Here is a 17,055-nt window from a genome sequence, read left to right on the forward strand (position 1 = left end):
TGGTGTTAACCGACGTTTCGGAGGAACGTATCGCCTTCAGTCTGACAGTCTGCTTTTACCGGTTCTCACGGTCTCTTCGCTTGCAGATTTCTTGTATTTTTTCTTCTACCCTGAAGATGGAGGCGATACGTTCCTCCGAAACGTCGGTTAACACCACATATACACGGTGCCAGATCCTAGAAGACTGCTTTCTTCAAGATCTACAATATTTTGCTTTCGAGATGTTGGTCAGAAAACATTAAGCTAAAGTTGTTATACGAATTACCGATGATGCATTAATTTCTTTTCTGTTTAGTTCTCCGAATGCTAATTGTCATTTCGGAACAGTAGACCAAGTCTGGAAACACTACAAGGTGAAGCAAGTACAGATACTCACGTGTAGTTTCATGGTTCCTGTGGAAGTGACCTCAGCAGCTGAGATGCTGATGCCAACCGAGAATCGTCCATCGCTTTTATACGTATACTGCTTTCGCCGCTAGTCGGCTTTCTTTTTCCCTCCAACCAAAATGTCCTCCTCGGACCGCAACTTCATGCACGTATTCCATGCGTCTATTACCATCCTCAGGCTACGTTTCCTGTAAAGAAAGCATAAAGATATCTTAGCGTTTAGTTCACACCCATACAAGCAGGAAGTTCCTCCTAGCACAAGTGCAGTAACTGGAACTCGAGATGCCCGTTCTCTTCTCTTCCATGGTCTCATAACTCGTCGCCATTAACTACGAAGTTTTATTACAGGAATATTTCTGTAGAGAACGTTCTTATATTGTTCACTCGGCTTAGGTATTCTGGTCTCTCCTGCCTTGTAATCGTCTTGTGTTATAGACATTCGGTGGGGCTCTTTTGTATATTGTGAGTCAATAGGTTGGTGTCAAATACTCGTATAGTCCAGGGGAGGTTGAAGAAATGAAAATACGTGACCAAAAAGATATTTAAATTCTGATTTCATGTCGTTGTAAAAAAGCCTCTGTGGTCTAGTGGTCAGCGTTCCTGGCTACAGATCCAAAGGTCCGGGTTCGATTCCCGGTGCTACTAAAATTTTTCTGAGAAGTGGTGAGTCTGGAACGGGATCCATTCAGCCTCGTGATGATAATTGAGATGTTTCAAGGAAATAGCGGCTCCGGTCTAGAAAACCGAAATTAACGGTCGTGGGGATTTGTTGCGCTGACCACGTGACAACCTCTATCCACAAAAGTTGGCACTAAACTTCGCCGACAAGTGGCAGTCGCTCGTTCGGTATAGTTCGCTTGCGGACTAAAGTCACGGAGTTTTTTTTTTGTTTATTTTTTCATGTTATTGTACAATCATATTTTCCCAAGCATACAGCATACAATGCCACCATTTACAATAAAGTTCATATAAATGGGTACTGCTGAGGTAGGGTAATGTTTTCCCTGGGCTCAACTAATTAAACACTAGGCCATGAATGCGCAATGGAGAGTGGGTTCATAGATACTGTTACTGCAAAAATAAATAATTCAATTCAGTTCTATTCTTATTTATTTACATGAAAACTTAAGAGCACAGAGGCCAATTACAGAGTTAGCACGACTAAGAAAATCTAAACAACAACATACTTATAAACAAAATATAAAACAAGGTAATTTATATAATAATAATAATAATAATAATAATAATAATAATAATAATAACAATATAACATGAAAAATCAAATTTGTTACTAACAGGTGAGAAAAGCAAAATAAGTACATTTGCAATGGTTATGCTATTATGCGGTGAAAAAGGATAATATTCATATATACTTTANTTTGGCACGAGTACATAGAAATACAGATACAACTAAAAGACATAAATACAAATAAGACAGTCTATATAATGGTATTAAATTAATAATAACAATAATTGTACTTATATTTCTCTTTAACTACAAAATAATATCAAAATCTTATAAGCTTGACTTTATCGTTCGTATATTACCACGTAAATATCTATTCATGTGGATAGACGAAAATATAAAACAATTTTGTTACATTCGTACAATATCCGTTAATTCATACCTATCCGTCACTAGTACTGACAATTTGTTTTTGTTTGTAAAGTTTGGATATGTAATTATTGTTATAATTACAATAACTAACTAGCCTACAACCACAACATACAATTATATTTTTATTTTTAAAATATGCCAGATCTTGGTTTCTATAAGACGTGCAAAATATAAACTGCCTCAGATGTAAAAAATTGCCTATGTCTGTGAAGAAAAGAGTATAGGAGAACGTCAGGAGACATCACAGACGAAGTGGCTAACATATTCTTCTTGAAACAAGAATCTTTGCTGAAGCTGTAAAGCTTCTGTGTTATGTTCTGAACTTGAAGTCTCGATTCTCGGCCGGAACACCAACCATGCAGACTGAGGTTTTCTTGCTTTTCCTCAACGCCTCCACGCAAATGCGGAGGGAGCACCTCGAATCTGGTAGCTTGTGTCCGATCCCAGATCAGATCATGTATTTGTAGCACAAAACGTTGCGCTGGGGCTTGTGATCTCCGAGTATTTGTGTTTACCCTGCCAATTCTCATTCTACTAGCACTCCAAATTCTTCCATCATCCTGCTATTGACTATATATGTTCTCGATACCGTCAGTTCCTTAAATTAAAGAAGAATATTGAACAAAAATGTGAGTTTATTTCGTAACAGTAGTCTGCCTCTGTAACATACAACTGCAGACATATTCATCGCCCTAAACATTACAGTAGCTTCCTTCCACTTCTGTGGTGGTTCTGCCCTCAATCAAAATATATTTTTGGTTATGAACCTGAGTATGTACAAGTTCTCCACCTGCCTAGATCAGTTCTGTGGGAATCTGATAAGAACCTAGTGTTTCCCGAAATTTTCACCTCTCTGATCTCAACATCGCCGTCGAAACAACTTGTGTCAGGTACTAATGGTTCAGCTGTCGAAATATTTAGTTGCCTGCCCAGTATCGTTAACCTCGTGAACGTTGAGTAGATGATAGAAATAGGTCTTCAACCCCATTCAACATATAGTAGTAACATGTAGACCCGTTGATAAATAATGACTATGTAAACAGCGTATATATAGGTAAAGTTGCTCCTGTAATATATATATGCGTATAGTATATTGGTGGGAAAGTCAGAAGGAAAGAGGCCACTGGGAAGACCAAGGCGTAGGTGGTGGAAAATATTAAAATGAATATTAGAGAGATAGGATGGGATGGTATGAATTAGATTGGTCTGGCTCAGGATAGGGACCAGTGGAGTGCTCTTGTGAACACGGCAATGAACTTTCGGGTTCCATAAAATGCTGGGAAATTCTTCAGTAGCTGCTGAATTGGCGGCTCCTCAAGAAGGGCTCAGCTCCATGAGTAAGTAAGTTTACTGATATTTCGGGGACAATAATTTTATCATTCTGATAGTCCTCTCTGTCCCCCTGAAATATATATAAGCCTCAAGTCTTGTGTATTCAGATTATCTCAATTCGTTTGGCTTGGATTCTGATATCAGACAAATTTAGCCTGCCATTTTGAGCTAATAGCTAAGAGAATATTTCTCCCAAATCAGAAATATTCCCGTCTACTGACTGAACCCGAAATAATCCGAACTCTTTTGACATAAATGTTTACATTTTAATATCCCCATCAGTTTTGAAAAAATATTGAATACATGAATCTGCTGTATATATCATAACAACGCGTCAGTAATAGCTTCCAGTGACAGGGTGATGACTGCTAATGGGCTTGAAATGATGAGGAAGGAATTTGTCCTGGCGGTATTTGAATTGCTGCAGCGGAATTTGCGTGGATAAGCAGACGAGGACCAAGAAAACACAGTAGTCCTCCAGACGAAGATTGGAACCTCGGGCCTTACGAAATTCTTTTTCCTTGGCACTACAGCCCCAATTGGTCTAGGCCTATCTCCATGAACTTCTCCGTTCACTTCGGTTTTTCTAAATCTTACACATTCGGTAGGACTCCTGGGGCGGTTGATCAGCTCGTCGCAACGCCTCTACCTGTACACAAACATAGAAAAACGTACACACAAACTAAACATCCATGCCCTGAATGGGATTCGAACCCACGATCCCGGTTTCCAAGCGAGCAAAGACAGTATATGCCTTAGACCGCTCGGCTATCGTGAACGGCGCCTTACGGAATACAAGGAATATATCCTCACAATTCGAGATGATCGTTGAACAGACCAAGGTAGTAAAAACATAAATTTGTCCCTGTGCTTAACTAATTAAGCACTACGGCACGAAGGCGTATGGGGACAAGACATATAAGTCCACATTTACTTGACCGCCGTATTAATTGGAGATGATTGGTCAGCTTCATGTCCCGGCCGGCATACCCCCGAGGAAAGAATCCACGGTACCCATGGGATAGGAGAATGGGTGGTCCCCAAAGGCGGTCTGGACGACGTGGAGAAGAGAAAATTCTTGACCATACCGGTACTCGAACTCCGACCCCTCGGTCGTCCAGCCCGTAGCCAGTCGCTATACCGAATGAGCTATCCCGTATCAACGGGATCAGTTTGTAAAGCACACAGAGGTACAGTTGTCTGTGCTCGTAAAGACCAAGCTATGAAGGCAGTTGGGAGGAGGTAGGAAATCTCCAGTAATTCATCACCTCGGCAGCAGCTGCATCCGAATTAAACCCCAGGAAGTAGGCCTAGTAACTCATTTTATACGTCTGTCTGAACACCGTGGTAGGGGATGTTCCTTTTCTCTGCCAGAAGTAGTGAAACTTAGGCACAGCAATTACAACGAACAGTAACGTGTACTGTCAGTAAGAAACCTACAGGATAAGTCCAGTAACAGAGAAAAGTAAGAAAGTGAAGGTTCTGCTAATAATTCTGTAATTTTCTCTTTCGTTTCACTTGTGGATTTTATTCATTTGCAGGGTACCGAGACTGCGCGGCGCGTCAATATTGATCTCTTCGTTTCAAGTCGATTTTGAAGAAGAAAATGTGAGTACTTTCATTTGTTATATGAGGTAGAAATGTATAAAGATTTGGCGTATAACTTGGCTACCAATTTTACAGTCAGACCGTGACACAGTTTTGCCGTCATTAGTAACTCACCCATCACGAACTCCACTCTCATGGAGTATTGTAACCGAGACCATAAAAAATGGGTTTGAAGCCACTCGGAGCAAAACTTTTTAGCTTCTTACTCTAAGATCCATCTTCGCCTGGGTTTCCAAAACGCTCTGATTGGATTTCTAACTTATTTCTCGCTTCCCTTAAGCTTGCTGCATGCCCAGACATATCCGTCTACTTGTTGATTCAAAGACAAACTAAACGCCAGGTTCCAGCCCGGAATTATCCGATGTTGAGGTTTCAGTCTGGAGAATACAATTCCTTTGCAGGTCCCACTTGGGAGCCCCTGCTGATCAGCAACCAGCACTGTTCCGCTCTCAGAATTACGTATTGGTTTCTGTTCCCATCCCTCCCTCACCGAATATGAAGTCATAAATTCGGTAAACATTTGGTCATGGTTTTGAATGTTTAGTGCGATGCAGAACATTTTGTTAATCGACGAGACAGGCTCCAGGAAGCCTAATGGTGTTAATAGGTTCCAAAAGTCTGTGACGATAGTACATGAGTACAAATATTATGTTTCTGGACATTATCCATCTTCTTGTCTTTATCTAGAAACACCGTCCTATTTATTTTTCAAAACAACGTTTCGGAGACTGAATTCTGTCTCCGTCTTCAGGTAGAACCTACCCAGTTGCGCTCAGTCGATAGAATTTGTCTCTATCTCCGGAAACAGGGACAGGATCTAGTCCGAAAGTTCTTATTATCTTATTTTTCTTAAAATCCATTCTTATGGCAGTGACATTTCTGATGCTGTAGACACACAGACAGCTTCTGTTGTTTAGTGGTTAGAGTTCCTGGCTACAGAATCAGAGATCCGGGTTTGATTCCCGGCGCTCCTAGATTTTCTGAGAAGTAGTGGGCTGGAACGGGGTCCACTCAGCCTCGTGAGGATAATTAAGGAGCTATTTCAAAGAAATAGCGACTCCGGTCTAGAAAACCAAAATTAACGGCCTTGGGGATTCGTTGCGCTGACTACGCGATACCCTCTATCCGCTAAAGTTGGTACTAACTTCGCCGACAATCGGCGGTCGCTCGGACGGTACAGTTCGCTTGCGGACTAAAACCACGAGGTTTGTTTTTGTAAGCATAATGTGAGACTAAATTCTTGCCCTTTCCAAGAATAAACTTCTTTAATTTGTGTAAGAATATCCCTCTATATGAATGTAGTCTATACAAGAAGAAATATGATCTCCCTAATCGATATATTGATCATTTATCATTGTCAGCTTGAACTTGCATATTATTATCGATTTTCGAACGTGGAATGCGATTATAAATTCATACTCATTTGTTATGGAGTCTTAAGGCGACAGGCATTGTAGATAATACCGATCCCGAAGAAAGCAGTCTTCTGGGATTTGGCACCGTGTATATGTGGTGTTAACCGACGTTTCGGAGGAACGTATCTCCTCCATCTTCAGGGTAGAAGAAAAAATTAAGAAATCTGCAAGCGAAGAGACCGTGAGAACCGGTAAAAGCAGACCGATCCCGTTTATCAAAGATGTTTTATGACTGGGTATTGTTTTCTTGCATAAAAATAAAAGTAAATTTCGTATATATACACTTTAAAGAGGTACCTGTAAAACCTGTAAGTGATAAAAGTTTTAATGGTTTATTTTAATGAGTCTTTCTAGCGTCCAGGCCGGTGCAGACATCACTTAGTAAGATCATTATAATAGTAATATATAAATCACGGAAGAAAGAATCACCGCGGTAGACATCACAGTATTGTCGAAAGTTCGAAAGAAACTCGAATTTCACAAAGCCAGAAAGCAGGCTGACTTCCTTCCAGTAACGCAGAGCAGCAGGATAACTCGTTACACTGAAAGAATATTAGGATTATAAATGTTCAATGACTGACAACAAGTTCTTATAATTAATTAAATTCCCCTCAGAAAAAAAAAATCCTCAATTCGGACATCGTAACTTCCTCACGTTTCTATTCGGCATTCTGGTTTAATAAATCCTGATCACAAAAACACTAACCGTCGCGCGCGAGTGGTTTGCAAACCTGTTTCTTATTTGGAAGTGTTGATATTCGTTTTGATTAAGCAGGCCGAAATTTTTTCGTGGCTTTACTTGATTCCTCTAGAAATGTTAGATATTACGCTAAAATGGGAGACGCTGAATTACCCCCAGGTAATGTTTCATAGCCAGTCCCCGATCCGTAGCTATGTAGCACAAATAGGTGAGAAAGTATTCTTCCTCAAATGAAATGAGACACTTTACACTCAACAGGTTATTCAGACACGGCGTATAAAAATAAATGTAAAGGTTTTGGTCAGGCACACATGTACTGTAAGGAGTTCATAAATAGAACGTGCAATTGGAAGGTATCGATAAGCATAAGACATATATCTTACCACAGATTTCGACAAATGTGGTACGAATATTAGGCCTACAGCCCTACAATGAGAGTAGTACGGCCGAACTTTATCTTACTCGGGTCAGGTCACTAAAAATCCTGTTTCATATGAAGTTATTATCGATAAAATAAGTAAATATAGTGTAAAATGCTAAGTTATTGAAAATACATTAACACTTACAGGTGATGTAACTATTAACACTTACACGTGATTTATATATTGAATTAAACGTCATATTAGGTAAAACACGTGATATAACTTACATAAGATGTGTCAACACTTACACCCGATAGAGTCACTAACACACAATATACAAATATTAACATTAATGGGTAATATAAATTTTAAAACTCAATACGTGATATGTGTTAACTTACACGTGTTAAAGTTGATAACTTACACATAATATAATTGTCTAAACTTACTGGTGGTGTAAATATCAACACATACGTGATACAAATGCTAACGCTAGCATGTGGAAAAAATATTAACACTTACGCGAGGGATAAGTATATTAACTTTGACGTAATATAAATGTTTAAGCTTACACGTGATTCAAATGTTGACACTATCAGATGTTATGCATGTTAACATAACATCCGACTCAGCTTTAGCGACTATCGAACTGTATTTAACGAGTATGACTCCCGGATCAGTTCTTGTGCCTGCAGCAGGAATTCGAAACGTATTTTATATTAGTAGTTACTATAGGATTCGTCCAGTGTTTGAGGCTACCTCTTTTTAAGGGACCCAAGAGAATAGGTATTTTTCCCTCACCTGAGGACGGAAATAGATCCAGTTTCCGAAACGTCGTGTTTTTCTTAGTTATCTTAAAACCAGGACGATAGATAAAGTCCAAAAACCTAAAATTTACGTATATATTTTATTATCGGTACCGATACTTCATGTGAGTGGAGAAAATTTCTTCGATTAAAACAGGATTTCTAATAACGCATAGACGTGATTAGCTTTATATTGTGTGATATTTCTCTTATTAATTGTGAACTGCATGCAATAAATGTAATGAAAATGGTAGGAAGATGCATAATCATAAAATTTGTTTGAGTGGGGTACAGAAAGAAAATTATTAGAGTTCTTTGTCAAGTGAGAGTTGAAATAATGAAAACAAAGAGTCGGAAATTCCCAACAGTTACATGGATGCAAGAGGCACAAGCACTGATGTGGGAAGAACTGGAGGTATACAGACCCAGTTGAATAACTATTAATTTTGCAGTCAACTTCAAAATTTCAAACAAGGAAAAACTAAATGTATTTTGCGAAACCTAATAAAAATGTGTTTAAATGAAACCTATGGTTCAGTATATTTTTTTCCCCCTTGGCACTACAGCCCCAGTGGGCCTAGGCCTACCTCCATGAACTTCTCCGTTCACTTCGGTTTTTATAGATCTTACACATTCGGTAGGACTCCTTGGGCGGGTGATCAGCTCGTCGCAAGGCCTCTACATGTACACAAACACAGAAAAACGCACACACACAAACTAAACATCCATGCCCTGAGTGGGATTCGAACCCACGATCCCGGTTTCCGAGCGAGCGAAGACAGTACAGTCGACTCAGCCTCTGACAGAAATGACCGGCATGGTTCAGTATATAGAGGTAGGTATTGATCTGACACGTTGCCTATTCAAAATGGTCTTAATAAAACAAGGAATTATCAGTTACATTCTTTAATTTATCACGTTGAAGGAAGTCGAAGAAAATCAGGTGGAACTGCAAATGAATGGAACACATCTGCGTCTGCTTTATGTTTATGAATGTAAATCTAGTGAAAAATAAGTTAAATACATTAAGGAAAACACAGAATCTTTTACTGACGGCAGTAAGGAAGTGTAGGTAGAAAACAATTTTATATAAGGTTTTCACGGCGGTAACTATTAAGAATGCCGTCTTCTGAGATGCACCTCCTTGTAGATCTTCTGTAAACCGAAGTTTCGGAGGAACATATCGCCTCCATCTTCAGGGTAGACGAATCTGAGAGCGAGGAAGCAGCGTGAGCAGCTGGCTGTGCACTCGATAGAGTAAAGAAGTTGACAATGTAGGTTTATGTAGGATTTTAGATTCTGAGAGCGGTAGCGAAGTTGGTTGAGGTACAACGCTACAAGCTGGAAGGTCGCGGGTTCGCGTCCCGATGAGGTCATTGGAACTTTTTCAATTGGCCTAATCCTTCCAGCCGCACTATGGCCCTGGGGTCGACTCAGCCTCTGACAGAAATGAGTACCAGGAATTAATTAAATAATTTTCCTGGGGAGTAAAGCGCGACCGGCGCGTAAGGCTGACAACCTTACCGCCATCTGTAAGCCGATTGTCTAGATAATGTAGGACCCTCAACGTCTCACAACCCTATGGGCCTTCACGGCCTGTTACAGGGATAGCTTTACTTACTTTTACTTTATTACAATTAGTTTCGTAGAAGCCGAAAGGACCATCGGCTTGATAAGCAACATGGACACTGGCAAAAAAATTCGTTGATAATATTCCTTTTTTATGGCAATGAATATCTTAGGAAAAGTGTAACGAATTTGCATGCAAGGACATCGATCACAAAGCAGATGATAGCAGAAAGAAAGAAAGAAAGTGAAATCATAATATCCACGACGCCAGATGTCTTTCTGAAGTCTCATTTCGTTTCGCACATCGACTATTTATTGAGCGCATACAACAGCTTCACTCACTCATGGAGCTGAGCCCTTCATCAGAAGTCGCCAATTGTGCAGCCGCTCAAGAATTTCCCAGAGTTTTATGGAACAAGAAGATTCATTACCGTGTTCACAAGAGCCCTCCACTGGTCCATATCCTGAGCCACATCAACTAAATCCACACCATCACATCCTATATCACTAAGATCTGTTTTAATATTGTCCACCCACCTACGTCTTGGTCTTCCCAGTCAAATAATACCTTATATTAAAGAATTAAAGGATTCATGGATATTTTTTTAGGATTTCTGTAACTTAATTATGAATTAATGTATTTCATCAATGAGGAGAGATTTTTAATTTGCTAGATCGTGGAACGTCATTTATTCCAACAGCCATCTTTCTATAGATTCCAGTGCTCTCGTCTTGTTGGTAGTTTAGCTAATTTGTGTGGATAGCAAAATTAAATTATAATTCTATAACGTGCTCTAGAGGCCCGTACTTTTGTTTCCTGTTATGTTTAGTAAGTCTTCATTAATTAAATATTATAAAATACTACATTACTTTCAAATTATAATTATTTAATCGAATGCAATGAGAAAATTTGGTAATCTTATGTAACACTGATTTTGAATATTTGATAAAAATGCTTTAAACTTCGGGTTTTAAAATAATCTGTTGCTTAAATATTCTGGTGGCCCCACAGAATTTATGGACTTCTTAATTAATTTACTTAGATGTGCTTGTTCATTTCTTTGTGTATTTTAATTTATCTGAGGCATGTAGTGCCGTAGTTGGTTGAGGCACTATGCTACAAGGAGAAAGGTAGCGGTTTCGAGTCCCAATAAAGTGGATTTTTCAATTAACCTAATCCTTCCAGCCGCACTATGGACCTGGTGTCGACTCAGCCTCTAACAGAAATGAGTACCAGGAATCTTCTTGGGGGGTAAAGGGCGGCCGTTGCATAAGGCCGACAACCTTACCGCCATCTGTGAGCCGATTGTCTAGAGAAAATGAGGGAGCCTCGACGTCTCGCAACCCTATGGACCTTCATGGACTGTTACAGGGATAGCTTTATTTTAATTTGTCTATTATCTTATAAATATATCAGTCCGTCCTCTTTAGTAGCAGATATCGTCATGATTGTTAACCCTCTACAAGAATTCAGGTTCATATGAAGTACAAAAAATCCAATTGCCTGCAGTGACAATAGAAGAAGCAGACGGGGTCTGGGCTGCATGTGAGTTTGCATCCAGGGCCCAGCGACCAACTATGAAATTCCAGTTTCTCTGCCCCGAAGTTATTAAAGCTGACTGAGATGGTCTTCAGTTGGATTTTGAAAAAGATACTTAGTTAACAACCACCTTCTTGTTCTGCCCTCATCTTTGTGTACTCTTTAGCGTTAGAAATACTAATACAGTACCATTAGATCACTAATATTTTTGATGTGAGGTCATCTCAGAGTAATAATACTTTCTCTCTAATCAAAAATAATTCACAGACCTGTATCATTCATCATCTGTCTTCGTCATAAGTTGAAACCACTTTCACACAGCAGACCCAGGACACGCGGTGGACGCAACACCAGAACTTTCACTTTCCTTAGGATGCGGAGGTGTGAGAATAAAGAACAGCTAATTAATATAAACTCAACTTTTGTAATTCAAATTAAATGAAAGCCTTTCCCAGTCCACCCCTCAGTGCCATATCTGAACGCCATCCCTAGCATGTGGTCACGTAATAGTTTTATGGAATTCCGCTCGAAGCGTTGCGAAGCTACTCATTGCTTCCGCAGCCCTGGCTTCAATATCAGCAAACGGTCCTCAAGGAGATAAAATGGACCGATAAAGTCAATCAATACAATTATAAATATTAGTGAACCAACTAAAATAATCGGTACAGCTAAATGAACGACTAAAGCCAATCAGCACAGTCATGAGTACTAATGTGGCAGTAAATAAATTATAAAACTTAATGTGTAAGACAATACAGTTATGTCCCTTTATGAATCAACAAAAGTAATCAGTATCTTTAATCGCTAAGTCATACTTCTGTATTCATAAAGGAAACGTTCTTTATATGATGGCGAATAAGGTTATGCACGCTGGTAAATACAGGTTATACAAACATTATAATACATAATATATTACTATTATTAGGGGCCGGGAAAGCGTAGTCGCTTTAGCGACTGGCTACGAGCTGGACGACTGAGGGGTTGGAGTTCGAGTCCCAGTAGGGTCAAGAATTTTCTCTTCTCCAAGTCATCCAGACCGCCTCTGGGGCCCATTCACACTCCTGTTAAATTGGTATCGAGGGCTGTTTATCCATGGGTAAAGTAGCCGAGGCTTGAAGCTGACCACTCACCTCCAGTTAGTGTCGAAATCAGCGGCCTCCGTAGTCTAGAGGTAACGTTCCCACCTCATGACTCGTGGTACGCGGGTTCAAATACCCGGCGGATGTCGTCGAATTTTTAAGGGCGGAAAAATTCAGGGAACAAGTCCTCCGGGAGGGACTTTAAGCTGTGTGTCCCGTGTCGTAGCTTTACGGCACGTAAAAGAACCTCATATCCCCAAAAGGGGATCACTGAGCCAAATTCCAGGACGTTTCCCGCCCAACAATAGTCTCTAAGGCCTCTGATAGATGGGGGAAGCATTATAGACACCGCTAAGCAAGTGGCAGAACTCGCTTCCTCGGCGGGACTGATGGTACGCACCATTTATCGGTAGGGTAAAGAGACTGGTAGAATATCATAGAGGGAAGCACAATAGATCAAACTGGTCGCGGTGCATGGGGAAACCCACCCTCTCTAAATAACTAACTAACTAACTAGTGTCGAAGTCAGCAAAATGTGGATCTATGCATGCGCTCCTTCATAGGCCTTCGTGGCGTGGTGCTTAATTAGTTCAGCACTGGGACAACTTTTGTTTCCTTGGCACTACAGGACTACCTCCATGAACGTCTCCGTTCACTTCGGTTTGTTCTAGATCTTAGACATTCGGTAGGACTCCTTGGCCGGGTGATCAGCTCGTCGCAAGGCCTCTACCTGCACACAAATATCCATGCCCTGAGTGGGATTCGAACCCACGATCCCGGCTTCCGAGCGAGCGAAGACAGTACATGCCTTAGACCGCTCGGCTACCGTGACCGGCAATGTATAAGAATAATATATAAGAATTCAGTTCGTACCTCACAGGAAACAGATCCGAACCCACGATCGCGGTTTCCGAGCGAGCGAAGACAGTACATGCCTTAGACCGCTCGGCTACCGTGACCGGCAATGTATAAGAATAATATATAAGAATTCAGTTCGTACCTCACAGGAAACAGATCCGAACCCACGATCGCGGTTTCCGAGCGAGCGAAGACAGTGCATGCCTTAGACCGCTCGGCTACCGTGACCGGCCTGGGACAATTTTACCTTTAGCTCTCTTCACAGCTACAGTATGTTCACATGTATTGCTGATGTCACTTACCTCACGTTACCAAGACATGGATTCACGGAAATAAAGAAAGTGTTCCTGAATTTCGCGGTGCATTGCTGGTAGAAGAACAAAGCACGAGTAAGGGAGGGAGAACCTCGAGTTTCATCCACCACGTGCGAACATGTTTTCCGAAGTGAGAACACTACACTGTGTTGGCACCGAGTCTGTAGCATCTCATTGTCGTCTTGTTGCTGGTCTAATGATAAGCAACTAAACCCTAAAAAGGTGAATGACCTCAGTGTCATAACGTTCATGCTGAATTTCATAATATGTCTACTGGGTAAACGCAACTATGTGGGTACAAACGGCTACAGCATTAGCCAGTCAAGAAAGGTGACCTAGAAATAAATAACATTCAGTTGACTCGAGCATTAACCGCTACAACAACTAGACCACGAGTTCGATGCCGCCTCTTTTTTTCTCCTTGGCACTACAGCCTCAGTGGGCCTAGACCTACCTCCATGAACTTCTCCGTTCACTTCGATTTTTCTAGATCTTAGGCATACGGTAGGACTCCTTGGGCGGGTGATCAGCTCGTCGCAAGGCCTCTACCTGTATACAAACACACAAAAACCCACACACACACACACACACACAAACTAAACATCCATGCCCTGAGTGGGATTCGAACCCACGATCCCGGTTTCCAAGCGATCGAAGACAGTACATGCCCGAATGCCGCCTTAAACTTTAATATTTGTCCTCATTGCCTTTCGTTTTCTTATAATCATGAAGCTCTCCCATGGAAGGACCATACGGACTAATTCACTCTCTTAAACGTCACTGGAATGTAAACCTGATTGTAGTGTTCAGCTCATAACAGAATAAGAAGTGGGGGGGGGGGGGAAATTGAATGCAGATGCAAACAGAAATACGTCACGTGCAAGCTCTGTAGCTCTGTAGAGACATAAACTTAAGGTTCTTCTCATATTTATACATGCGAACTTGAGTTGTATGACACACACTGCTCTGGCGACCAGATCACGGCCCTCTTATTGTATATAAATATAAGGCAAAGCTATCCCTGTAACGGGTCGTGGAAGCCGATGGATTGTGAGACACTGAGGCCCTCAAATTTCTAGACAATCGCCTCACAGATGGCGGTGACGTTAGCTTTACGCGCCGGCCTCACCTTTACCCCCCAAGAAAATTCCTGGTGCTCATTTCTGTTAGACGCTAAGTCGACCCCTGGGTCATAGTGTAGGTGGAAAAATTAAGGCGAATTGAAAAATACAGGGAATTCATAGGGAATCGGCTTGTAGCATAATGCCTCAACTGACTACACTACAGTCTACCCTTCCTATTGTCACAAATTCAGGAAATATTACTTTTTTTTTTCAAAATTCATGTTTACAAGTTGAATCCTCTTAAACCTGTTTAATTACGCAATATGATAATTCTTCCAGATAATTAACGAATCTCATGGCTCAGAGTCCTGTTTGAGAAGCTAACGGTCGCTAAGCTTGTCAGCAAATATCCACCATTTACGGAACCCTAATGAAAAGAGTAACCCACTACTTATACCCATGTTAATGCAGTTCATACACATATAACCTACTGTATTAAGGTCTATTTTAATGCTGTACTTCACGCGGTAGCGTAGTTGATTGAGGCACTATGGTGGAAGCCAGAAGGTCGCGGGTTCAAGTCCCGATGAGGTCAATGGATTTTTTTCAATTGACCTAACCCATGCGGACGCACTATGGCCTTGAGGTCGATTCAACCTCTAACAGAAATGAATACCAGGAATTAATTAAATAATTTTCCTGGGAAGTAAAGCGCGGCCGGCGCGTAAGCTGACAACCTTACCGCCATCTTTGAGCCGAATGTCCAGATAACGTGGGACCCTCAACGTCTACAACCCTATGGGCCTTCACGGCCTGGTACAGGGATAGCTTTACTTTACTTTTTTTTTCTTAATGCTAGTGGAGTGGGACTAAGTCCCTTGTACTGCAGCCACTTCTGGCCTATTGTACCAGCCTCAGATGAAAGGTGAAGGTGGTTATGGAGCAATTGGTGGAGGGAAGATTGGCAGGGGAAACCGAAGTACTTGGAGAAAACCTGCCCCAGCGCCAATTTGTCCACCACAAATTCTACTTGACCAGACCCGGGATCGAACCCGGGCCGCCGCGGTGGGAAGCCAGCGACTAACCGCTTGAGCTGTGGCACGGCCTTTACTTTACTCACTTCTATTTCTTTCTACATTTGGCTGTTAGTGATTGCTTCAATCCTTCACGATCTGATCAACGTAATACTTGTTCGAAAGTACAAAGCATGAAGCCCTTCTTCATGAAATTTTCTCCAAGCCCTGTTCCAGTCCTTTAAGCGCATGCGCCCCATAATGAAACGATTTAGGTTTTGCTTCTGTCGATTTATCGGCTTCTCCGCTCAGTTGTATTCTTTGCATTATATTGACTGCCCAGTTTGGTTATAAAGTGTTTGCCATAAGTGTATCCACTGATATCCTAAAGTCAAAATTTTGACATTTGATTCAATATTTGTACAATGTTTGTGACAACTGCTGAAATTGTATTTGAAATAAAAATGCTAAATTTTAGTATTCACAGTAATCTTTTCAAACATGCTACAGTTAAGGTTCGGCCACACAGAGCGCTACGTACGCTATGTTCGCTATACGAACAGAAAAATTGCTCCCTTTATTGCCAATGTGACGTGCCACACAGACTTCCGTACGCTACGTACGCTATATTCCCTATGTTAGCTGCGTCGCAGAGTGTACACAGCGAACGTAGCGAACATAGCGTAGCGCTCTGTGGGGCCGAACCTTAGCCCCACTGTATAAGGCAAGAAACCGTCTTGTCCCGCACGAACACTGGGATTGTGAGTTCGAATCCCACTCTATCATAAATGTCAGTGTGAGTCTATTCTGTTTGTGTTTTTGTATGTATATGTACAAGCCTTGCGACCGGCTGATCCCCTGTTCAAGGTGCCCTACCGACTGTATATAAGTTTAAGAGACTGAAAAGTTGCCAAAGCCCAAGAAACGGCAGTAGAGCCATAGACAGACAGGTAGATAGATAGATAGATAGATAGATAGATAGATAGATAGATAGATAGATAGATAGATAGATAGATAGATAATAAACTTTCGAATCTGCATACTTGTAATCGTTTTTGTAACATCGACTTCACTTCCTGCTGACTAAGAGTAGTACTTCCTCCTGTACATGATATCCATATATTCATTTTGTGGTTCTTCCGACCACACATGATACATGACCTTTCTCTTTCTAGTGTTTAATTATAGGGTTAATTAATGTAAGCATAGCGGTCAACGCTAATGATACAAACGTAACCTTATACACCATCATCTGAGATTTCATTTTCCTCTTAAATACACATTTTGTGTTTCGATATCTTTTCAGTTGACATCATTTCTGTCCTTCATGGCTACATAAACACTTGACTGCGGACGAAGCCACACCCCGGAATAAAACTCTCTCGCATCT

The 17,055-nt window shown here is 41.0% G+C and overlaps 2 protein-coding genes across 5 annotated transcripts in view; one reads left to right on the plus strand and one right to left on the minus strand.

The window, feature by feature from the left end:
- Positions 1–438, minus strand: part of LOC111872813 (titin) — a 4,056-nt gene extending 3,618 nt beyond the window's left edge. The window contains exon 1 of the mRNA XM_023867001.1: positions 377–438. Coding sequence (XP_023722769.1) covers positions 377–388 — 12 coding nt within the window. The 5' untranslated portion in view covers positions 389–438. The remainder of the gene's footprint in view (positions 1–376) is intronic.
- LOC111872784 (mitochondrial ribonuclease P catalytic subunit) overlaps positions 1–17,055 on the plus strand; it is a 516,563-nt gene that overhangs the window by 412,446 nt on the left and 87,062 nt on the right. For all 4 annotated transcript variants that reach the window (XM_033754847.1, XM_023866952.1, XM_023866951.2 and 1 more), the window contains one exon: positions 4,879–4,945. The gene's annotated coding sequence lies outside the window, so the exon portion shown is untranslated. The remainder of the gene's footprint in view (positions 1–4,878; positions 4,946–17,055) is intronic.

This window comes from Cryptotermes secundus, unplaced genomic scaffold (assembly GCF_002891405.2).
Source record: "Cryptotermes secundus unplaced genomic scaffold, Csec_1.0 scaffold79, whole genome shotgun sequence".
In the NCBI taxonomy this organism is placed as follows: Eukaryota; Metazoa; Arthropoda; class Insecta; order Blattodea; family Kalotermitidae; genus Cryptotermes; species Cryptotermes secundus.